The sequence below is a fragment of the Muntiacus reevesi genome, chromosome 20 (assembly GCF_963930625.1).
Source record: "Muntiacus reevesi chromosome 20, mMunRee1.1, whole genome shotgun sequence".
NCBI lineage: Eukaryota > Metazoa > Chordata > Mammalia > Artiodactyla > Cervidae > Muntiacus > Muntiacus reevesi.
Window position 1 is genome coordinate 6,386,938 of NC_089268.1, and position 25,451 is coordinate 6,412,388.

Genomic DNA, 25,451 nt, shown 5'->3' on the forward strand with positions numbered 1-25,451 from the left:
TTCTGCTTTCAATTTTCCCAGCATCAGGGTCTTTTTCTATGAGCCGGCTCTTCACATCAGGTGGTCAAAGTACTGGAGCTTCAGCCTCAGCATCAGTGCCTCCAGTGAACATTCAGAATTGATTTCCTTTAGGATTGATTGGTTTGATATTTTGCAATCCTAGGTACTCTCAAGAGTCTTCCCCAACACCACAGTTCAAAAGCATCAATTCTTCAGTGCTCAGCCTTCTTTATCTCTGAATCTGCTTATATTGAGTGTTTTTCTCCTGATCAGAGTAAAATTTTCTTGTTTCTTCTCATATCTTGGAAGACACTTGGAAGATTTCTCTCAGCTTGTCAGTATAGTTCCTGCCTTTTGTGTTTGAGTTCCATTTCCTCTCTTGTGTCTTGCCACTCTAGTGAAGGCCCAGTGTGCCTTGGAAGGGCTTTTTTCAGTTCTGCTGCTTCTCCCCTTCAGCAAGACAAGGATTTGTATTTGAGGCGTTCCCTGGGTACCTGAAGAAGGAGAGGGAGGGAAAAAATCTCTCTAGATTGTTTTATCCTGCTCTCAATTTTCTCTGTATTACTTGTCTATTCCATGTACCTAGATAGGCTCCTGGGGAAAATTGCTGACTGAGGGCATCCTTGCTCTGTGGCTGGGGCCTCTCAGAATTCTAGTCTTCACACCAACTTTGGTTTCTTCTATACTGTGGCAAATTCTTCCTCCTCCTGGAATGAAAGGAGCCCTGGATCTTTTCTGTTCTATTAATAACTTTTGGAATTCAGCTTATTTAGGTTTCTATAAACCCTGTCTTTCTGCTGGGTGTTAAAAGCCTATAGTTTATCTGGCAAGTTCTCATTGTTGGGAGTGACAGTCTTTGGCAACGTTACACACTTTAACCAGGAGTGAAGTCCCGGGACTAACTTAGAAAATATGTTAAAGTCACATAGCTGAGTGTTGATGAGTTAATTAAAATAGATCTTAATGTTTATAATTATTACAACCATTAAAAATGAAATCCCATAATTCAGTTTTATCATATAAACTTTTTTTTTTTTTTTTTTTTTTTTTTTTACCAGATACCCTTTGGGCATTTCTTAAATGAAAATTCACATTTAGAGAGAAGGATATGTGTTGCCCCTGAGATAATAGAAAGAACACGATATTGACTCTATAGGCTGTGTTAAAAGAAGGGATTCTAGTAAATATTTTGAGAAAAGCGTAAAGTTTTAGGGAAGTTTTTGCTTTCCCAAGATGATTATGAATTAAAAACTTATGTTCTTCCTCAGCTCCGATTCATTATCTTGTATTAATATATTTGAACTGTGGCTATTTGGACACATACATTAATTCCAATATTAGTAAAAATTAACTTGGCTTTAACTGGGTATTGTAGTTTCCAAATTCAAACTTATAATTGTTAGGTATTTATCTTTATTTTTCTAATATATTTAACTTTCTTTTTTCTCCTCTTTATTTCTTTTTAGGAGTCCTAAAGCAGAACAAAAACAGAAACATGGCTCACCATATTACATTTCTTTGGATAATTTTGGTCCTGCTCCTTCAGAATTCTGTATTAGCTGAAGATGGGGAAATAAGATCAAGTAAGAATTATCAGCATTGTCTTTTTTTGTTATTAACACATTGATTGGGGAAATGAAATAAAAGGATCCCAAGTATTGGCTTTAAGGATCTCATTCTTACTGTCTTTGACGCTGTGATTGCCTGAAATAAATGAATTGCTACGTTACACATTAACTGAGAGGAAAAGCTATCAGAAGTCATTTTAAGAAAATTCTATGGTAATAGCTTATTTTATTAACCCACACTTGTTCAGTCATTTATATAAGCATCATGATATGGAGATAAAGTACCTACTCACAGGATTGATTACCAGGACCATCCTGTGAACTTGTCTCATAGAGATAGCAAGATAATCTATGTAAATAACACAGGTGTATAAATGACTCAGCCTAGTGACAGCTCGGTGTGTTGACTCATTCCCACTGCCTGTAGGAAAGCTTGCATAGGAGAAGGAAAGCTGGGTTTTGCTTGTTGACTGCACCTCGGGGCATGCAGGATCTTAGTTCCCTGACAAGAGACAGAACCTGTTCCCCTGTAGTGGGAGGTGGAGTTGTAACCACGGCACCACGAGGGAAGTTCCAAACAAAGGCTGCTAATTGTAGTTCTGCAATCCAGGGCACCTTTTACAGACATCCTAGCATGCACACCGAGGAAACCAAATTGAAAGAGACACACGTACCCCAACGTTCATCGCAGCACTATTTACAGTAACTAGGACATGGAAGCAACCGAGATGTCCATCAGCAGATGAATGAATAAGAAAGCTGTGGTACATATGCACAATGGGATATTATTCAGTTATAAAAAGAACCCATTTGAGTCAGTTCTAATGAAGTGGATGAAACTGGAGCCTATTATACAGAGTAAAGTAAGTCAGAAAGAGAAACACCAATACAGTATATCAATGCATATATATGGAATTTCAAAAGACGGTAACAGTGATCCTATATGCCAGGCAGCAAAAGAGACACAGATGTAAAGAACAGACCATTGGATTACCTGGGAGAAGGCGAGGGTGGGATGATATGAGAGAATAGCATTGAAACATGTATATTACCATATGTGAAACAGATGACCAGTGCAAGTCGGATGCCTGAAGCAGGGCCCTCGAAGCCGGTGCTTTGGGACAACCCAGAGGGATGGGGTGTGGAGGGGGGTGGGAGGGGGTTCAGGTTGTGGGGAGTGCACGTGCATCCATGGCTGATTGGTGTCGATGTCTGGTAGGGGCCACCAGAGTGTTGTGAAGTGATTGTCCTCCAATTAAAATAAATAAGTAAGCATTTTCAATAAGTGTGTTTATATTCATACTTTAAAACTTACAAATATAAACTGTCTATGATAAATGAATTAATGTTCCTCTAACAGTAAAAAACAGGTTTGACAACTTGATTCAACTTGACTTAAAATTTATTGAAACAATAATATTTAATGTTTGCAGAATGCTTTCATAGTTCACTCCACCCAAGCATTCCATGAGGTAGACACCCTTTGTTTTTGAGTGGGAAAAGAAATTCATAAACTGCACAGGCTTTGCATACATCTGGTTAGAGCTGGAGCTCATATTTGAACCCTGCTTTTCATCTTCAGTGGGCTTCCCCAGAGGCTCAGATGGTAAAGAATCTGCCTGCTATGCGGGAAACCCAGGTTCAATCCCTGGGTCAGGAAGATCCCTTGGAGAAGGAAATGGCAACCCACTCCAGAATTCTTGCCCGAAGAATCCCATGGACAGAGGAGCCTGAGGGGCTACAGTCCATGGGGTCACAGAGAGTCAGACGTGACTGAGCGATTAACAGTAACACTTTTGTCTTCAGTGCATTCCTTTCCTGTGACTCTGGTGATCCACCTCTCTAACAAGGGCATCTCTCAGAGTGGTATTTCATCTGGGATTTATAAATGGCAGTACTTGCTTTTGTGTCTGTACTCTTGGCTAATCTTGCAGTCATGAAATATATGCCCCATGGCCCTGGACTGGAGTAGAAAGGGCCAAGAATAACCCTGTACAAGTTTATGACCACTGAATGAAGTGGTACACAAACACTCGCAGTTCCAGGCACAACGAGCTTCATAGCATCAAAGAAGGGCAACCTTGAAGAGCCAGCAAACACAGCCTTCCAGTCCTGTCTCTCCCTCAAAACACCAATAAAAGTGTAACCCTATCATCCTCATCCAGCCTCCAAAGATAACAGGAGAACTGAGTTCCCTTGGGTTGGACAGTTTGTCTCTGGGCAGAATCCCACTTCTGCAGTTCCTGCCCTGAAGTCTGGCGACGGTCCCCATGACAGAGGTTACTGAAAGAATGTCCTTCACACCCCTCTGCATGGCGACACCACCTCATTCGAATAAAATCACACGACTTAATCATCCCCTTTACAATGTTGTGTCGGTTCCTGCCATATACCAATATGAGTCAGTCATAAGGATGTGTATTACCCCTCCTTCTTAAACCTCCCTGCCAGCTCCCATCCCATCCCATCCCCCTAGGTTGTCATAGGTCACCGGGTTTGAGCTCCCTGCCTTATACAGCAAAGTCCCACTGGTTATCTGTTACACATATTGTAAATGTAAACGTACACAAATTGTAAATGTACACATGTTCTAATGCTATTCTCTAAATCTGACCCACCCTTTCTTTCCTCCACTGTGTCTCCAAGTCTGTCCTCTATGTCTGAGTCTGTACGGAAAATGAAAGTGAAGTTGTTCAGTCATGTCCTACTCTCTGCGACTCCATGGACGGGCCTGCCACACTCCTCTGTCTATGGAGTTCTCCAGGCAAGAATACTGGAGTGGGTAGCCTTTCCCTTGTCTAGGGAATCTTCCCAACCCAGGGATCAAACCCAGGTCTCCAGCACTGAAGTCAGATTCTTCAGTGTCTGAGCCATTGGGGAAGTCCTCCAAGTCTGTCTTCATTGCTGCCCTGCAAATTGGTTCATCAGTACCATCTTTCTAGATCCCATATATATGCATTAATATGTGATACTTGTTTTTCTCTTTCTAACTTCACTGTGTATAATAGGCTCCAGGTTCAACCAACTCATTAGAACTAACTCCAATGTGTTACTTTACATGACTGAGTAATACTCCATTGTGTATATGTACCACAACTTCTTATCCATTCATCTGTCAAAGGACATCTAGGTTGCTTCCATGTCCTAGTTATTGTAAACAGTGCTGCGGTGAACACTGGGGTACATGTGTCTTTTTCAGTTATGGTTTCTTCAGAGTACATGCCCAATACTGTGATTGTTAGGTTATATGGTAGTTTTATTCCTAGTTTTTTAAGGAATCTCCATACTATTCTCCATAGTGGGCTGTATCAGTTTACATTCCCACTAACAATGGAAGCATCCATTTTTTAATCTCTGATTTTAAAGCTGATTCATTCAGTAATCCTTAAAATAAGATAATTCAAAAACATCAACAAAAATCATAGCCCTCATTTATAAAGAATTTTCATGAGTTAAGCAGTGTGTCAAATTAATCTTCACAAAACTCTTATAAACTGCTTACTCTTTTACTTTAAAAATTTTCAGCTTTATTGAGGTATTCAACATAATTGATATGTAAAATTGTACGATGTTTAAGGTATACACTGTGGTGACTTTATATGCATACACATTGTGAAAGGATTCCCCAATCTGGCTAATTAAAAATTCATGCATCTGAAACCTTCCTCTTTTTGTTTTTTGTGTAACACATGTACACTGATGGTTTTCTTTCTCACTCAGGTTGTCGTACTGCTCCGACCGATTTAGTTTTCATCTTGGATGGCTCTTACAGTGTTGGCCCAGAAAACTTCGAAATAGTGAAAAAGTGGCTTGTCAATATCACAAAGAACTTTGACATAGGACCGAAGTTTATTCAGGTTGGAGTGGTCCAGTACAGTGACTACCCTGTCCTGGAGATTCCCCTGGGGAGCCACAAATCGGGAGAGAACTTGATGGTGGCCATGGAGTCAATACATTACTTGGGAGGGAACACACGGACTGGAAAGGCCATCCAGTTTGCCCTTGATTACCTTTTCGCCAAGTCCTCACGATTTCTGACTAAGATAGCAGTAGTCCTTACGGATGGTAAATCCCAAGATGAAGTCAAGGATGCTGCCGAAGCAGCAAGAGACAGTGGGATAACGTTATTTGCCATTGGTGTTGGGTCAGAAACAGAAGAGGCAGAACTTAGAGCGATTGCCAACAAACCTTCGTCTACCTATGTGTTTTATGTGGAAGACTATATTGCAATATCCAAAATAAGGGAGGTGATGAAGCAGAAACTTTGTGAAGGTAAGCCGTAATATACTGTAGAAACAAGAATGACAGTTCCTTACAGTTTTGCATGACCTGTTCATTTATAGTGGGGGAGACAGTTATATTCAATGTCAGATGAGTTAAGTTAGAATTGAAGTGAGTATGTATTTCTGTGTTAGAGTTATTCTGGATAAATTTTGTTTTGGGGAACAATTGCTTTCTTGTAAAATCTACAGTTGGAGGATGTACCATTTTGTGATTTGTGTGTGTGTGTGTTTTCCTTTCAGATACAGTGTGTTTATATTGTGGAGGTCATAGAAAGTTAAGATACATAAAGAATGAAAATATATGTAAAGCATATATTATTGTATCACTCCTGTTAGCAAGATTTCTGCCTTTTTCATTCTAGTTTTTTTTGATTTCAGAGTGTTTGAGAGTTTATACATGTGCCTAAATAAGGATATGGGGTGTGTGTGTGTGTGTGTGTGTGTGTGTATGTGTTTATTCAGTTGTGTCTGACTCTTTGCGACTCCATGGACTGTAGCCTGCCAACCTCCTCTGTCCATGGCATTCTCCAGGCAAGAATATTGGAGTGGGTAGCCATTACCTTTTCCAGGAGATCTTCCCAATCCAAGGATTGAACCCAAGTCTCCTGCATTGCAAGTGAATTCTTTATTGTCTGAGCCACCAGGGAAGACTGCCTAAATAAGGATAATATTGTATAAATAATTTCATACTCTATTTTCACATTATTTATACTATATTACTATATGCATGATTTTAATATTTTATTAATATAGCATATAATCTTTTTATATTATTTTCTCCCTTTTTGTATATTTGGTTTATAACTAACTTTTTCTAATACAAATAACTGAATATTCCTATACCTAATTGTGAATGAGAATTAAAGAAAACAGAAAACAAATATCAAATTACTAACATTTTTAAAACTTTTGAAGAATCTTAAAAACTTCACTTGAGAAAAACAAACTCCCACCAGCAATGAGGAAGCCTTTGAAAATATAGTGCTTGCTAGTCTATTAATTATGTTTACATCATTCCATAAAATACTGGAGTTAATTATGTTTACATCATCCCATAAAGTATGGGAAAGTTCCAGTTTTTGGTAAATATTCAACTCGTTAGAGTACAGACATGCTTGTGTTCACATTATTTGGGGGGAGAATAATTTATTCATATCGTTTATTTTTAATATTATAGGCATTTAACGTGCCATCTACCTAAAATCATATTCATGCAAATGGAAATGTTTTTTTCCCAGTTTACCTACAAAAAAATCTAAAAATTGTTGGTTCACTTTTGATAGAAAAATTTCTACATGATTATGACTTAGAAAATTTTCTTTGTATTTGAGGGGACTGTGGTAGAGAAAAACACTTCAAAGTTTTTTAGATTATCTACTAATATTTTGAGAAACCACTTCAAAACAAAGAGCATAGAAAATTAAGTATTTTCTATAATAAAACTTTTAAAAAAGTACTAATAAGTAAATACAAATGCTCAGTATTCTTTTTATGATTCTCTAACAGTAAGACTGTGTTGACTTTTATTGTGTTGAACAGGTCAAAGGAATTTAGATTTTTAATGTGTTGTTGGATTAGTTAGAAATCTTTCACTTTGAAGTTAGGTATACTTCATTATTAAAATAAAATTTCCATGGTAAAATTATGCTTACCATTCATTTTAATCATAAAATATAAATTTGGTTAAATATATCTGTTTAGTATTTACTTCATAGACTTTTCCTGAAAATCTGTATTTTGATAAATGCATTCTCTGTACTTAAATTTTTAAAAATACACATAAAGAGTAGCTGTGTGTAAAGGGGTAAAGCTTCTTTCAGCTAAAATGTCTGATCTGTTAAAAAAAATCAAATTTGAAACCTTGCCAAATATTTCTTCATCCACACTCAGGAAAAGAATGTAAGCAATGTCTGTGTCTATTCAGTTCACATATTCACTGTACAATAGACATCTTTTAAAATGTACATTTTGAAGTTGTACTTGTGGAAGATATGAGTTTTTTTGCACTTGACATTTAATACTGCATTACATTGTGATTAATGCACTGAATTAATGCACTGCTGTATTATAGAAGCCTCAAATTATATATTTGTGTAGATTATTTGACAAACTCACCTTTTTTTTGACAAATAGTTAACTTCTATTTTGAGGTGTTTACATATAGGGTTGTTCCCTTTTATATTCTACTGTTGTTGATCCAGGATGAAAAAAAATATTATCCACATCTTTGTTCCTGCATAGATTATTTCATCTTCATGAATCTACTGTTTCCTTAAAGGTGTATTGTTCAATACATTCCTTATTTCAAGACCACCTAAAAGTGATGGAAAATGATTTCTTTATATAGCGGGGAGTATTTCTTTCAATGTGGGCTTAGTTTGCCCTTTTTTAGTTCTTTTGACTTGTAAAGGTAGGCTGTTTATTTGAGATCTTTATTATTTTTATTGCTATGAATGTCCTTCTCAGTACTGCTTTTGCTGCATCCCCTATGTTTTGGTATGTAGCATTTTACGGTTTGTTTGTATCAAGATATCTTCTGTCAAATAAGTCAAATCCTTATTTGACTTAAGGATTGTTCAAGAGTGTATTAATTTCCACATATTTGTGAATTTTCCAGTTTTCCTTCTGGCATATTAATGAAAAATATTAATAAAATAAAATAATAAAATTATTTTAATATCATTCAGTTGTGGTTGGAAAATATATCTTCTTAAATTTATTAAGGCTTATTTATTTATTTATTTTAACCTAACATGCTACCTATCCTGGAGATTGTTTCATCTGTACTTGGGAAGAATGTGTATTCTGCTGCTGTGGCCATGATGGGGGTGGGCAGTGTGTTCTATATATACCTATTAGATTCATTTGGCCTATAGTGTTGTTCAGGTTCTTCTGTTTTGTTGACCTTCTGTCTGAATATTCTATTCATTATTAAAATTGGAGCATTGAAATTCCTTATTGTTATTGGACTGCTGTCTGCCCTTTCAGTTTTGTCAGCGTTCGCCTCTTATATTTGGGTGCTGTAATGTTGGTTGCATATATATTTATAATTCATATGTTTTGTTGGCAAATTAACCATTTTTTATTATATATATATATATGTGTGTGTGTGTGTGTGTGTGTGTGTGTGTGTGTGTGTGTAATGTCCTTCCTTGTCTCTTTTGAGAGATTTTTGACTTAAAGTCCATTTTGTCATCATTAATGTTCGCTTTTGGTGAACTTTTGTATGGAGTATCTTTTTTCTATCCCCTTACCCCTTTACTTTTATCCTATGTGTGTCCTTAGTTCTAAAGTAAATTTCTTATAGACAGCATGAATATTACTTTTTAAAATCCGTTTAGCTACTCTATGCCTTTTATTGGGGATTTTAATTAATTCACATCGGAAGTAACTACTGATAGGGAATGATTTAATATTGTCATTTATTAATTTTTTTCTGACTTTTAAAAAATTCCTCTTTTCTCTCTTCCTATTTTCTTTTGTGTTTCATTGATTCTTGTAGTGACATGCAAATTCCTTTTTAATTTACTTTTGTATATTTTCTATAGGTGGTTTGCTTGGGGTTACTATGTAACACAGGCACGCCTACTCAGTCTTTTCTGACTCTGCAACCCTATGGACTGTAGCACGCTAGTTTCCTCTGATATAGAAAACATCATATAGTTATATCAATCTATTTTAAGTTAATAACTTCAAAAACTCTAATCTTTGTTTTTTTCTGCCCCCTTTACACTTTTTAATGATGCCACAAATTATATCATCTTATATTGTGTATCCATTAATATATTTTCACAGTTTTTTATATCAGAATTAAAAGTGATTTAAATATCGCTGCTACAGTGTTACAGTATTCTGACTATGTCTCTGTATTTACCTTTACCAGCAAATTTTATACTTTCCAGTGCTTTTGTGTTGCTGCTTAATATCCTTTCAATTTGAAGGACCTCCTTAGTATTTCTCGTTAGGCAGGCCTAGTGGTGATGAGCTTTTTCTTAATCTAGAAAAGTATTTATTTTTCTTTCTATTTTGAATGACAGGTTTGCCAGGTATGTTATTTTTGGTTGGCAATTTTTTTCTTTGAACACTTCGAATATAGCATCCCATTCCTTTGTGGCCTGCAATATTTCTACTCAGAAATCTGGTGATTGGATTATGGGGTACCCTGCACATAGTGAGTTGCTTTTCTGTTAATGATTTCAAAGTTCTCTCTTTATCCTTGTGTTTGAAAATTTGATTATAATGTGTCTGGATGTGGATTTCTTTCAGTTCTTGAATCTGAATGTCTGCTTCCTTTCCTACATTTGAGAAAATTTTGGCTATTATTTATTTAAATAAGCTCTGCTTCTTTATCTCTTCTTCTGCAACTCCTATAATCGATATATTGGTCTACTAGATGGTGGGCATGAGTCATTTAGGCTTTCTTCAATTTTTGTCATTCTTTAAAATTTTTGATCCTCTACCTGGATAATTTCAAAGGACCTGTCTTCAAGTCTACTGATTCTTTCTTCTACTTGATCAAGACTGACTTTTAACCCCCCCAGCCAGTTTTCTGGTTCAATTATTGTGTTTTTCTGCTCCAAAGTTTCTGTTTTGTTCTCCTTTATATTTTGTGTCTCTTTGTTGATTTTCTCATTTTGTTCATGTGTCATGTCCTTGAGCTCATAGAGCCTCTCGTAATGGTTATTTTAAACTCTTTGTGAGATAATATACTTCCCTTTCTTCAGGGTCAGTGTCTGGAGAGTTATTATGTTCCTTTGATTAAGTCATATATCTCATAGTTTTGTTTTGAGATTCACACATTTGAAAAAGCAATCACTTTTCCCAGTCTTTACCAACAGGCTTTGGCCAGTGGAAGTCCCTCAGCAATCAGTCTGGCTAGAGATTTTGAAACCGTTTTTGGAGGGATGTGATTTCTTTGGGACTGTATAAACCAATTTGTTAATTAGTGAGACAGGTTTCTTTTTCAGAAACTCATTATCTTTCACTCCATTTGGTATCTTCCTGTAATACTTCAAGTCCTCTAGTTTTACAGATTTCACCCCTCTTCCTTGTTCTTAGTGGCCACCAGATGTCCAGGTGTGCTGGTTCCTTGTCAGCATCATTAGTCAGGTGAGACCAATATCATTCCCTCAGGCAGCCCTTTGAAAACCTGGCATGCTGGATACACGCTCCACTCTTCTCTTCCTGAGGGAGAAGCTTAAAGTCATGTGTCTTCTGACCACACAGAGCCATATCACAACAAGCCACCCTCACACTCTTGCTTGTTCTCTGCAGTCCCCAGGCATTCAGTTGATTCTGATTGTATCAGTGCTGCAAATGAGTCAAGGCAGAAACCAGTCTGTCCATCTCTCCAGTCTCTCTGAAAGCTGGAGCATTAGATGCAGGCTCCATTTTTCTTTCTTCCTCACTGGGGAGTCATTATAAGCAAGGGCATCTCTCTTGGCACTTATTTGTGTCATCCTGGAGAGGGAATTGATGTGCCAGGGTGAAATTACTCTTATTGCCTACGCCAAGATGTTATTCTTATTTTTGTGCTCATCTGGGGAACTTCAACTTCCTGACTGGAATATAGAATGTTCATAAAGGTATTTTGGCCCATATATCATTGTTAAACCAGCATTTCACTTAGGGAATGGTTGTCGTGACTTTCTATTCTGCTATCTTGCTGATATCATTCTTCTGTTGTTTTTAGTTTCTGTTTGAGTCAGCCAAGCATGTTCTTATTTGAGTCAGCCAAGCAAGGCCTTGATGCAATAGAATGAAGAGGGAAAAGAAAGTCATTTCCCCTTGTGCTTTGGAAGGTACCATCCTTAAGTATCTACAAGGGCTTCCAATAGCTTATGGCTTGAAGAACTTGATTTCAAGACCCACATTTTGATTCAGGTGAGCTGAACTCGCCTGTGCACAGGAGAAGACGGTTAAAAGGGCAGGACCTAAAAACAGCCTGTGTATTCTTACCATTCCTTTTTCCACCATTGTGATTTTTGGATGAAGCAGGAAATGTATCTGTTTCTTAAAAGAGTATATGGTGTGGACTCAGGAGGGACCAGAAGTCAGAAGGCAATTAGCTGTGCAAATGTAGCCATATGTTCTTAGAGTGATGAGAGGGGAGCGGGAAAGAGAGCTGGCTTCCCTAATTGGAACTCTGGCGTCTTTCATCCCAAAAAGCACTGGGGCTTTTTTCCTTCCAGTGCTTTCCACCATGGTGTACTTTAATTTGGAATAATATTCAGGACTTCTGAATTTCTTTTTCTCTTGTTGAAATTATTCACATTTTGGATGACTCTGCTTGCAGATTGCTGGGTAATTTGATTATCTAATTCAAGGCGTAATACTTACTAATAACAGTCTGGTATACTACTCTTCCCCTATTCTGTTTAACTTGCATTTCAATGGAAGCCACAAAGGGTAAAGATACACATATCAGGAGTCATGGCCAGGACAACTGAGTTGCTTTCGGTGGTAGTATTTCATGATTACATGATTTCATAACAAGCGTGTGATTAATTTCTCTGCCCTTACATGAAACTCATTTCCTTCCCTCTGCCTCTCCACTATTGGTACGTATGTGCTTGAATTCCTAACCACAGAGATGGGGTACAGGAAAATGAGAGGTGGGAGGTGGGGTGAAGTTTGGCAGATAGGATTTGATGAGGTATAATATTTCATAAAACCTCATTGAATATTCAGGGGAGTCATTTTGTTTTCTATCTGTAGATTAAAAGAAATTAAATCTAATCTGAATTGGTGACAATCTACATTGTCAAGGGCTAGTAGTGTGTGCAAAAATATGGATTTTCCATTCATTTAATTAGAGAGACTAGAGCTATGTTTCTAATAAAGAAATATGATATGTTTATATTTCATGTGAAAACCAATGATGAGTATTAAATTTGAAAAAGTGAGATGACTATGGTACGGTATGATTCAGAAAATATTCAAATTATAGCACATAGACCTTGATCTCAGGGTTTATGATTGGATCTAAACGCAGCTGTGTACGTTCAGTTCATTATTTCTAGCAAAGAAAGAAATAGAAAATATTCAGGATAGTTTTCTTAAGAATGTTTAAAGTTTATATAAGTAGCTCACTCTCCCATTCTTTCTCTCCCTCTAAAATGTTATTTATATAATACAGATTACTTGATGACATATTTTATTATTATAACATCCTTTTAAATGATTGTTGGCATGCCCATGGGACTAAAAATTGTACAATCACTTTGGAAAAGTCTTTGACATTATCTATTAGGGGAGAGCATACTGGAATCTTATGAAACAGCAATTCTACTTCTAGATATTAATATTTAACTGTGCGAAATAAGTTCATATGTTCACCAAAAGACTATTCAAGAATGTTCATAGCAGCTTTATTTAAACTGAAAACAACTCAAATGATTGCTCACAGGAAAAGGGGTAAGTACATCATACTATAATTCATAGAGTAGGTCAAGGCATTTTACTGAATGTAGGTTGTAACTTAATGAAAAAGTTTAAAAATTTCAGTAAGCACAATGCAATGTATATTAAAGTAAAGTACTTGATAGTTCTTTCTATAAACCTGAGGCCATGTGAATATATATAATGGTCTAGCCCAATCTCTGGAGTCAGAACCAGATCTGAATTTGGTTCTTGATTTGGTCAATATCACCAAAAAATTGATGTTTTTGAACTGTGGTGTTGGAGAAGACTCTTAAGAGTCCCTGGGACTGCAAGGAGATCCAACCACTCCATCTTAAAGGAATTCAGGCCTGAATATTCAGAGGAAGGACTGATGCTGAAGGTGAAACTCCAATACTTTGGCCACCTCATGCGAAGAGTTGACCCATTGGAAAAGACCCTGATGCTGGGAGGGATTGGAGGCAGGAGGAGAAGGGGACGACAGAGGATGAGATGGCTGGATGGCATCACCGACTTGATGGACATGAGTTTGAGTAAACTCCGGGGGTTTGTGATGGACAGGGAGGCCTGGCGTGCTGCGATTCATGGTGTTGCAAAGAGTTGGACATGACTGAATGACTGAACTGAACTGTTTCTAAATATATTAGGCTAATTGACTGACTCCAACTTTGGTAATAGAGGCCTTATTTTCATTTCATTTCATTCATTTTATCTTGTATTTGGATTAAATAATAATATCATTTATTATCTCATACAGTTTCTGTGGATCAGGAACATGGGCAAAGCTGGGCTGAGTGATCCTGACTCAGGTTGTCCTAAGGAATGCAGTCAGGATATCAGCTGGGGCGGCAGTCAGCTGAAGGCTTGACTGGGCTGGAGGTCTGCTTCTAAGGTGACTCACTCTCAAGGTTGGCAAGTCGGTGCTGTTGTTAGCCGGAGGTCTCAGTTCCTGGGCAGGTAAACATTTCCAAGGAGCTGTTTGAGCATCCCTGCATCATGACGACTGGCTTCCCCCAAAGTGAGTCATCCAAGAGAGCCAGGAGGATAGCAGTATCTTTCCTGTTGGTCACAGAGGTCAGCCCTAATAGTGTGAGAGGAAAGAGACCACACTGTTTGTGCATTATTATCAGCATGCTGCAGGCTAGAGCAACAGAGAGTCCTGTTAAGATGACTGGATGCCTGTTAAATAAACAATGGAGTTAGCATGTTAAAATGATGCATAACTGTAATATTTAACAAAAGTTCTTCTCATTTAAGTTAAAAATGAAAAAAAAGGAGTAAGCAATGAGTTATAGGAATGGGATACAGACTGTTGTCTGGATTTGAATAAAGGTAAAATGCACTAACTTTCTCCCTCTCTAGTATTCAATCAGAGAAAGGAATAGCTTAACATTTCATCACATAATCAATGCTTTTAAAATGAAAACTGACAAAACTGGATGAGTTATGTTTGTAATTACCCTTTATTTTCTAAGCCAAGGATGGATTTCCATTCCTTATATTTTTCTTATTGTTGAAAAGTAATACAGTTTATGTTAGTGAGACTACTCACTGGTGAAAAAGATTTTTACTTTTCTGAGTTGTGCACAAGTTGTTCTTGAGGCTAACTGGAGTTTATTGGTTCCGTTGACTCGCCACTGAAAGAAGTCTTATAAAAGTCTATGCTTGCTATGTTTGGCAGACATCTTCCTCTGAGGGAGTACTGTTGACTTTAAATCAATCTATATTTCAAGACAGTGGGATTGCTTGCTGGTAAAAACGATGAGATCATTTAATCTGTGATGAGAAAAGAAATTTTGTGAATCTGGGCTTTGGTAAATGGACTTCTGCTTAGATAATTTATTTAGGATTTGCTATTGCTATTTGATTGTATTTCCAATATGATGAGATGGAGTCTGAGTTATTACAGTCTTAGTACTAAATTGAAACTGAAACCGTGTTAGATGTGGCACCTTTTCTATGACCTGTACATTGCATGATAGTAAAGTCCCTGATGATATAACAGACATTCAGAAAGGCAAATTATTAAATTGCCACTGAATGTCATTGAGGAATATGTGTCAGTGACACCTATACTCACATTTGCCTTTCCATTAAGGCCAAGTTCAATTCAGGAAAGTTTAAAGGAGCTGGCTTGCATAGATCTGAGCTGCACACAGGGGCATCACAGACAACTATATTTTACTGGACTATTGGATCTGGATCAGTCAAGTTGCTTTCAGTCTCTGACTGCAAATCTCCATATAAAATTCCCCAGTTATCAATAAAATATGTGACTTCTGCAGAGGGTGGCTTACAACCAATCTAACAAGTAGAATTGTATTGAGTAGGCACTTATAAATTAGGCTAGGTGAGATCTGGAAAAATGTGTTCATTATTAATTAGTATGATAATCCCACATCTTGTTAACGTCTGGCTTCCCTGGTGGCTCAGTTCAGTTCAGTCTCTAAGTTGTGTCTGACTCTTTGCAACCCCATGGATTGCAGCATACCAGGCTTCCCTGTCCATCACCAACTCCCAGAGCTTACTCAAACTCATGCCCATCGAGTCGGTGATGCCATCCAACCATCTCATCCTCTGTCATCCCCTTCTGCTCCTGCCTTCAACCTTTCCCAGCATCAGGGTCTCAGGGTCTTTTCCAGTGAGTCAGTTCTTTGCCTCGGGTGGCCAAAGTATTGGAGTTTCACCTTCAACACCAGTCCTTCCAATGAATATTCAGGACTGATTTCTTTTAGGATGGACTGGTTGGATCTCCTTGCCGTCCAAGGGACTCTCAAGAGTCTTCTCCAACACCACAGTTCAAAAGCATCATTTCTTCTGTGCTCAGCTTTCTTTAGGGTCCAACTCTCACATCCGTACATGACTACTGGAAAAACCATAGCTTTGACTAGACAGACCTTTGACAGCAAAGTAATGTCTCTGCTTCTTAATATGCTGTCTAGGTTGGTCATAGCTCTTCTTCCAAAGAGTAAGCATCTTTTAATTTCATGACTGTAATCACCATCTGCAGTGATTTTGGAGCTCCCCAAAATAAAGTCTATCACTGTTTCCCCATCTATTTGCAATTAAGTGATGGGACCAGATGCCATAATCTTAGTTTTCTGAATGTTGAGTTTTAAGCCAACTTTTTCACTCTTCTATTTCACTTTCATCAAGAGGCTCTTTAATTCCTCTTTGCTTTCTACCATAGGGTGGTGTCATCTGCATATCTGAGGTTATTGATATTTCTCCTGGCAATATTGATTCTAGCTTGTGCTTCATCCAGCCCAGCGTTTCTCATGATGTACTCTGCATATAAGTTAAATAAGCAGGGTGACAATATACAGCCTTGACGTACTCCTTCCCTGATTTGGAACCAGTCTGTTGTTCCATGGTCAGTTCTAACTGTTGCTTCCTGACCTGCATACAGATTTCTCAGGAGGCAGGTCAGGTGGTCTAGTATTCCCATTTCTTTAAGAATTTTCCACAGTTTGTTGTGATCCACACAGTCAAAGGCTTTGGCACAGTCAATAAAGCAGAAGTAGATGTTTCTTTGGAACTCTCTTGCTTTTTCGATGATCCAACAGATGTTGGCAATTTGATCTCTGGTTCCTTTGCCTTTTCTAAATCCAGCTTGAACATCTGCAGTTTCTTGGTTCACATACTGTCAAAGCCTGGCTTGCAGAATTTTTGAGCATTCCTTTACTAGCGTGTGAGATGAGTGCAATTGTGCGGTAGTTTGAGCATCCTTTGGAATTGCTTTTCTTTGAGACTGGAATGAAAACTCACCTTTTCCAGCCCTGTGGCTCAGCAGTAGAGAATATGTCTGCCAATGCAGGAGACGCTGGAGACACAGGTTTGATCCCTGGGTTGAGAAGATACCCTGAAGGAGGAAATGGCAACCCCTCTGCTATTTTTGCCAGGAAAATCAAATGGACAGAGGAGTCTGGCAGGCTATAGTCCATGGGGTCACCAAAGTCAGACAAGCACACACAGAAAGGAGTAGCTGGACATATGTAATTGTCCTGATCAGACTGAAAAGATAAACAGGTTTTCTGTCCCTGACTATGGTAGGATTTTAAATAGAACACATTTTTATGACCCTGATAAGACTGAATTACTTATATTACTTAGCCCTTAGATAACAGAAAGCAACTATTACTGCACCCTAGTGTTTAAAATAAGTTGGAGTGATCCATGCTTATTCTAGGAAGCATTCCTTTCTGAATACTCTCTGTACATATTGGGGTAAAATTACAACTGTTTAGTTTCCTAGAGAACTTAGATCTTGAGTTCTTTTTCTTTTTTTGTCCTTGCTCCTAAATGTACTTCTTCAAACTAACTTGCTTTATCTAGATTGTTCAACTTACCTGTTGTGGGTATTATCCTCTGACTGACTCTGTTAGCATTTGATTTTCTTAGTCCTTAAAATAACTTCCAAGTTCCAATTTTTATTTCCAATTTCCAATGGAAATTGGTTGCATGCTTAAACATACATCTTTTTAGGATACTAAAGAGAAGTTAGTTTTTTACCTTTATTTTCCTGGAAGGTTTTGGTTGGCAATCAAAGTAGCTTTTTATTTATGGAAACTTTCTTTTACCTGTTTCCTATAGCTGCTGCTAAGTCATTTCAGTTGTGTCCGACTCTGTGCGATCCCATAGACGGATCCCACCAGGTTCCCCCGTCCCTGGGATTCTCCAGGCAAGAATACTGGAGTGGGTTGCCATTTCCTTCTCCAATGATGAAAGTGAAAAATGAAAGTGAAGTCGCTCAGTTGTTTCCGACTCTTAGCGATCCCATGGATTGCAGTCTATCAGGCTCCTCCATCCATGGGATTCTCCAGGCAAGAGTACTGGAGTGGGTTGCCAGTTCCTTCTCCATTCCCATAGCTAGGTGTATGCAAGTATGCAAACTGCATTTGAGCATTTTAGCTACATTTTACTTTTTAGTTCCTGTGTATAAGGATATTTTATTGTTCTTGTAGGCGAGCAAATAGGGAAGAAAGATTATTCCTTCAAGAAAATACGAGGGTACCAGGGGCTGAGAAGACAGAAACGTGAGGAGTTATTGTCCAATGGGTACGGAGCTTCTATTTCTGAAAACTGAAGCTTTTCTGCTTTTGTGGAGTTTTTCCTTGTTTTCTTTTCTGGTTCCCTGGAATAGTGGCGGTAGATATACAACATTTGAATGTACTTAATGGTAGTGAATTTACACTTAAAAATAGTCAAAAGGATAAATTTTATGTTTACTTTACAATTAAAAAGTTGAAAGCCAATAGAAAAATAAAATGTAATTATTTAAATACATTTTCCCTAATGAGGGGGCTTCTCTGATGGCTCAAGTGGTAAACAATCTGCCTGCAATGCAGGAGACATAGTAGATACGGGTTAGAGTCCTGGGTTGGGAAGATCCCCTGGAGGAGGGCATGGTCAGCCCACTCCAGTGTTCTTGCTGGAAAATTCCACAGACAGAGGAGGCTGGCGGGCTTCAGTCTGTGTGGTTGCAAAGAACTGGACATGACTGAGCATGCATGATCACTAATGAGGTGTGCTGGATGTTAATGAAACCATGGCTATAGTGTGATTATTAATATACATTTTTTATTTCATGCACTGTGCCACACTGTTTCCTATACAATCCTGGGGATTATTAATAGAATACAGTGCAAAAGATTTGATTATAGAAAAAGGATGAACACAGTACTTGCTTTATTCCCCACACTTGCATGCTATTTTGAAGTTATGAAGCATTTCCACATACATCATCAGACGAGCCCTGTGAAGGAGAGCATTATTCTCACTTCACACATGAGGGCCAGAGGCTCGTGAGAGGTTAAGAGCAAGGCTTTGGTCTAAACCTCAGATCCTGATCTTCAGCTGGAGCTCTTTGTCTAATATCTTATAACTTCTCTTTGGTAAAACAAATCAAAAGAGCAATTCAAATCTGAATATTCTTATGATATAATGTTTAACACATTTTCTTTTCAAATAAGCTTCTTTCTTTTGCAATTTTAAATCAAATGCATTTGAAATGAGGCTTCATGTTGTTCTGTATTACCCTGCCCCCTGCCAGGAACAAATCTTGCATCATAATGACAGGAAGAATTTAATTTATTGATTTACGATTTTAGTTATGTAATACAGCATTAGTACCACATTTATTCCCTGCTTCTTGTGTTTTCATGTGAAGGAGCTTCAGCTAGATTAGCTCTTCTTTTAATAAGTTGTCTTGATTTTACATTAAAATGAGTTTTTAAATGAAAAGAAATCTCAGTTTTAAGTAGAGGTGAAAAGACAAATTAATTCAGTAATGTAGTAAAAGAATAATATTTGTCAGAACATGGATTATTTCAAAATGTAAAGATGGTTTATTAGTGAAGTCTAATTTGTCACTTTTCTGCTCAAAGTTCACTTGAGTTGGCTCTTTTCTAGGTATAGGCAAAGTTTTTTTGGGAGTTCTCATTCAAATCAAAAGCAATGCTGCAATGAGATTGGCCTTTCTCCACCTTCTTTCACTCCTTACCACTAATGAGAAAATGCATCTTCAGATAAGGGCATCTGAGAAAAGCAGATGGTCATGTTGGTCAAGTGCCTTTAGCTTTTTCTTTCTGGATGGATAGGCATGTGAAGCTGGAGCTCCCTTTTCTCTCTAGGTCCTGTGTGAGCTTAGGGGCAAGTCCTGTTCCTCGGGTGGTTGGGGAATGAATCAGTCCCGCTGGGCTGCCAGGCCGGGTGGTTAATTACAGTTCACTGTCTCATCAGACTCACTGGATCACACCCCTAACCAGCATCTTCTGCTTGCATAGTTTCTATATCTTCTCATTAGCTAAGCTTCCTAGAGGAAGAAGAATGTGATTGTTTAGGTCCTTCAAAACTCAGCAACCTCTGATCTGAGAGGAAAATACCCCTCCCTTCCCAGGGATACATCTGATTCTATTTATATCAAAACTTATTTTTATTTGCAGTATTAGTGATCCAAATGTCCATCAGCAAGCGTATAGATAATTGTGATATATCCATACAATGAATACTAATCAGTGACCAAAAAGAATGAACTACTGAAAGAATAGCCAGAGTGGAGCTAAAATAATCATGCTGCATGAAAGAAGCCAGACAAGAAAGAGGACAAACAATACGCTTCCCTTTCTATAGAATTGTATGAAACTCAAACTTACCTGTAGTGACAGGAGACAGTGGTGCCTGGGAATGCGGATGGGATTGGGATGGGAGTGGTGATCGGAACAGATTGCAAAAAACATAAGGAAGCTTTTGGGCCAGATGCACATGTTCATTGCTTTGTCGGTGGAGATAGGTTCACAGGTATATACATGTGTCAAAACTAATCAGATTGTAAACTTTATGCTTGGTTTATTGTATACTTTATGTTTGGTTTATTGTATCTCAATTTACCTCAGTAAAGCTATTTAAATAGCAAAAACCCAGAACTTCCCTGAGTGTCTAGTAGTTAAGACACCAAGCTTCCACTACACAGAACGTACGTTTGATCCCTGGTCAGGAACTAAGACCCCCCATGCTGCGCTCTGTGGCCAAAACAAATAAACAGACAACTGCAGCCAAAGAAAGCAAAAACAAAGTAAGAAACAAACAAGCAGGCTAAAAAACAACTCAGCATCCTCAGACCTGAAGATGCAAATATCCATATCTTCTCAGGAATACATCTAGTTTTATTTATAACAAAACTTTAATTAGTTTCAGCATTCTATGGTACAAGTTATGACAGTATTATTGACCTAATAAAATCCATCTCATTACTTTTTTATTATAGGATAAATATGATACTGTTCCTTCTCTTTAATGTTTTTCAGGAGAATGATTATCTTAAAGCACATTTTGTGGAGTTTCTTCTTTTTACATTCTGTTAGCTGCTCTATAAAATATAGGCAGTCAGGCTCAGTGTGTATATTATAGGATGGCCTTGGAAGAATCTGAAAATATTGCAACATTCCTACAGTATAATAGCTTAATAGCATTTCAACTGTACAGAATTTTCCACATAATTTGAGACATTAGTTTCCCAGATAGTTGAAAAGCACATCACATTTTTATAATTTATATAGATGACTGTATAATACAAACCTTAATGACTCTTCTAAGGAAAAAGTCTTTGTTCATTTATGAATGTGATTAATAGAATATATAATCCGATTAATCATAGATGAGATAATAGGCTCATCTGAAGAATTTCCATGAACAGAAAAGACCCACAGTTAAGTTTTTTCCAGAGTGAGACAACCAATGGCATTTAAACTGTAAGATTATAAACTGCTAGAACTGGAAAGAATATAAGGAACAACACACATGTTTTTTCTTACCTCTCACATGCTGGGAAAGCAAGAAGGCAGTCAGAGTTCATCTCCCGGATCCAAGAAGTTCAAGAGCGTTATCCAAGGGTGTGTGACTACCGGACAGTCCTGGATGAGAAGCAGAAGTCCTGCTCCAGCCCTCCACCACAGCCCAGGTGTTTCGTGGCCTCACAGTCAAAGAGTGAAGTGTAGACTTCAGCATAGTGTTGCCCTTAAAACAGTTCATGAACAGATATTTGTCTTATATTTCATCCTCTTTTAGGGAGAAGGAAGACAAGACTCCATCGTCAAGTAACAAAAGCACTCTGAAAACAAAAGAAAAACGTTTTCTCAGAAATACATTTGTGTACATTTGTGTGCATATAGAGATTTTATAATTCTATGTTCTTTATTCCTCCCTTAATTTTCTTTGTTGTTGAAGTAACCCATGATTAATCAACTTTTATACCTTTTCCTTCATAGAATCTGTCTGTCCAACACGAATTCCAGTGGCAGCACGTGATGAGAAGGGGTTTGATATTCTTTTAGGCTTGGGTATAAAGAAAAAGGCTAAGAAGAGAATTCAGCTTTCACCAACAAAGATTAAAGGATATGAAATAACATCCAAAGTTGATTTATCAGAATTCACAAGGTAAATGTTATATGTATTTTTCTATTTTATTTTATTATTTTTGGGTGTGTTTGTCGCTCAGTTGTGTCCAATTCTTTGTGACCCTGTGAACTGTAGCCCACCAGGCTCCTCTGTCCGTGGAGTGGGTTGCCACTTCCTCCTCCAGAGGATCTTCCCCACCCAGGGATCGAACCCAGGTCTACCTTGCTTCAGGCAGGTTCTTCACTGTCTGAATCACCGGGGAAGCATAATTGCTTTACAATGGGCTAGTTTCTGCTGTATAATAAACTGAATCAGCTCTATGTATACAGACACCCCCTCCCTTTTGAACCTCTCTCCCATCCCCCCACAATGTTATAGGTTGATACAGTTTTTTCTTGATAAATCTGTAGACATGTTGAGAATTCTTTAAGCTCATACACATTCTTCTTTTTCCAGCAATGTTTTCCCAGAAGGTCTTCCTCCATCATACGTATTTGTCTCCACTCAGCGATTTAAGGTCAAGAAAATGTGGGATTTGTGGAGAATTTTAACCATTGATGGAAGGCCACAAATAGCAGTTACCTTAAATGGAGTGGATAAAACATTATTATTTACAACAACGAGCAACATTAATGGCTCGCAAGTGGTCACCTTTGCTGACCCTCGAGTTAAGGTAAAGATGCCTGGGTATGACTGTGGTATTCATGGGGAATTACCGTCAAGTTGGTGTGTTTTGGGAGAGGAGAGCCATAATTTAAGATGACTGAAAAGATACTGATTTCATAATGTAATTTTGCTTACTGAATAGAAGCAGCAAAGGAAGAAATTTAGCGTTTTTTAAATTATTGGAGTATAGTTGATTTACAGCGTGGTGATAATTTCTGGTGTTCAACAGAATGACTTATTTATACATATATGTTATCCTTTTTCATATTCTTGTCCATTATGGTTTCTCACAGGATGCTGAATATAATACTCTCTGCTGTACCCTGGGAAGGACCTTGTCGCTTATCCATTACATCAGTAGCAGTCTGCATCTGCTAACGCCAGCCTCACACTCCATCCCACCCACCCTTCCTGCCAGCCACAGTTCTGTCCTCCGTGTCTGCGAGTCTGTTTCTCTTTCTTAAATCAGTTTTTGTGTCCTATTTTAGATTCCAGATATCAGGGGTATCACACTGTGTCTGTCTTTCTCTTTCTGGCTTGCTTCAGTTAGTGTGATAATCTAACCCATGTTGCTGCAAATGGCATGACTTCATTCTTTTTATGGCTGAGTAGCATTCCATTATATATACATATATATAAAACATTTGTACACATACATAACATCTTTGTGCATTCATCTGTTGATGGGCATTTTAAGTTGTTTCCATGTCTCTATGAACATAGGGATGCATGCATCTTTTTGAAGTATAGTTTTGTCTGAAGTATAGTATATTGTCTGGATATATAACCAGGAGTGGACCATATGGCAACTCCATTTTGGTGAAAATCTGTCTTAATTCGTGTGAGATTGTGGGGTGGGGAAAATCATATTTTTCAGTGCTTGCTTCTAAGTGCCAGGAATATTTACTTATAATAACCACCCAAGGAAGAAGCTATTGCTCTCGTTTTACAGGGAAAAAAAATGTTCAGGGATATTAAGTTCTCCCTCTAACTAGCATGGCTAGTAAATTGTGACATCAGGAATTTAATTTCGGTCTAGTCAGTTCAAAGTCCATGTTGGTCTGCTTTATCCTACCATGTCCTACAGGATATTGAGGTAAAGTCACATTTGTCAGAACATTAAATACAGGTAAATAATGATATAGAATCTGCATTTATTAGGGGGACAGTTTATATCCCCTGAAGGAACATACATTTAATAAAATACATAAACTAAAAGTGTATTTTCCAAGGCACATATGTTCAGAATACAGATATCATGATAAAAACAATTACATTTTGATTATTATTATAATTATAACAGTCTAATAGTATGTTATATAATTTAGGAAATATACAGGGCTGTACATGAAACTATGCATTTTTGCAATTTCTTCATTTGGTGAGAATAAATTTAAAGCATTGTTGTCTGCTGTTTTCATTAAAGTCAATGTGCTGGTTTCTGTAAGAAGTGGCAAATGAATATGGCATGTTTCTCACCTAAATGAACTTATTTATAATGTGATATCCAGTGCTTCTGGTATCTCATAGAAGTGCAAAATGTTACTGCAGTGTGGAAGAAAAAGTGGATTCCAATACAAAATGTGGGCAAGTCTTCATAAATGAGTTGGTTTCTGGAATGGACTTTGAAGGATGTATAGGATTTTGTGAGATTTATCCCTGTTTATTTTTATTTTTATTTATTTATTTTTCCATTTATTTTTATTAGTTGGAGGCTAATTACTTTACAATATTGTAGTGGTTTTTGCCATACATTGACATGAATCAGCCATGGATTTACATGTGTTCCCCATCGCGATCCCCCCTCCCACCTCCCTCTCCACCCGATTCCTCTGGGTCTTCCCAGTGCACCAGGCCTGAGCACTTGTCTCATGCATCCAGCCTGGGCTGGTGATCTGTTTCACACTAAATAATATACATGTTTCGATGCTGTTCTCTCGAAACATCCCACCCTCGCCTTCTCTCACAGAGTCCAAAATTTTGTTCTGTACATCTGTGTCTCTTTTTCTGTTTTGCATATAGGGTTATTGTTACCATCTTTCTAAATTCCATATATATGCATTAGTATGCTGTATTGGTCTAATGAGATGGATGAAACTGGAGCCCATTATGCAGGATGTATAGGATTCTGATGGAAAGAGAGGACACAGGCATCAGTGGTTCATTACTAAGGAGTCACGTGTAGTAAAGTGCAGGGTTTTTATTTAGAGAATAGAATGTGGTGCCCCCTGTGTTTCGAGTATAAGATACTCACACACACACAAAGCTAGCCAGGTATAAGTTCAAACTTGTATCTTGTATGTGAACATGGACCTGTGAACTCTACACACAGTTTTGCATTTTGTTCAGTCGATGATGGAATTCCATCAGAAAGTCTCGGTCACTGTCCTGCCAGAATCTAAGCAGCTCTCTCCTCTGCTCCTTCCCCTTCATAAAGAATACATTTGACTCTTTTCTTGAACTGCGCTTGGTCCGAGGAATACAGAAATTATGAAGATTGGGGCATGAGATTAATTCTAGTAGAGAATGCTAGGTTGGCTTGGAGAGGGAAGGGACAGGGATTGAGATGTGTTTAAAAATTATTCAAACAAAGTGAGATACTTGTGAGCCTAAATTATGACAGAGAGGGGCAGTGCAG

General features: G+C 37.8%; 1 protein-coding gene across 1 annotated transcript in view; it reads left to right on the top strand.

Annotated features, from left to right (window-relative positions):
* COL21A1 (collagen type XXI alpha 1 chain) overlaps positions 1 to 25,451 on the top strand; it is a 213,473-nt gene that overhangs the window by 63,640 nt on the left and 124,382 nt on the right. The window contains exons 2-5 of the mRNA XM_065912290.1: positions 1,467 to 1,583; positions 5,289 to 5,840; positions 22,018 to 22,186; positions 22,604 to 22,820. Coding sequence (XP_065768362.1) covers positions 1,496 to 1,583; positions 5,289 to 5,840; positions 22,018 to 22,186; positions 22,604 to 22,820 — 1,026 coding nt within the window. The 5' untranslated portion in view covers positions 1,467 to 1,495. The remainder of the gene's footprint in view (positions 1 to 1,466; positions 1,584 to 5,288; positions 5,841 to 22,017; positions 22,187 to 22,603; positions 22,821 to 25,451) is intronic.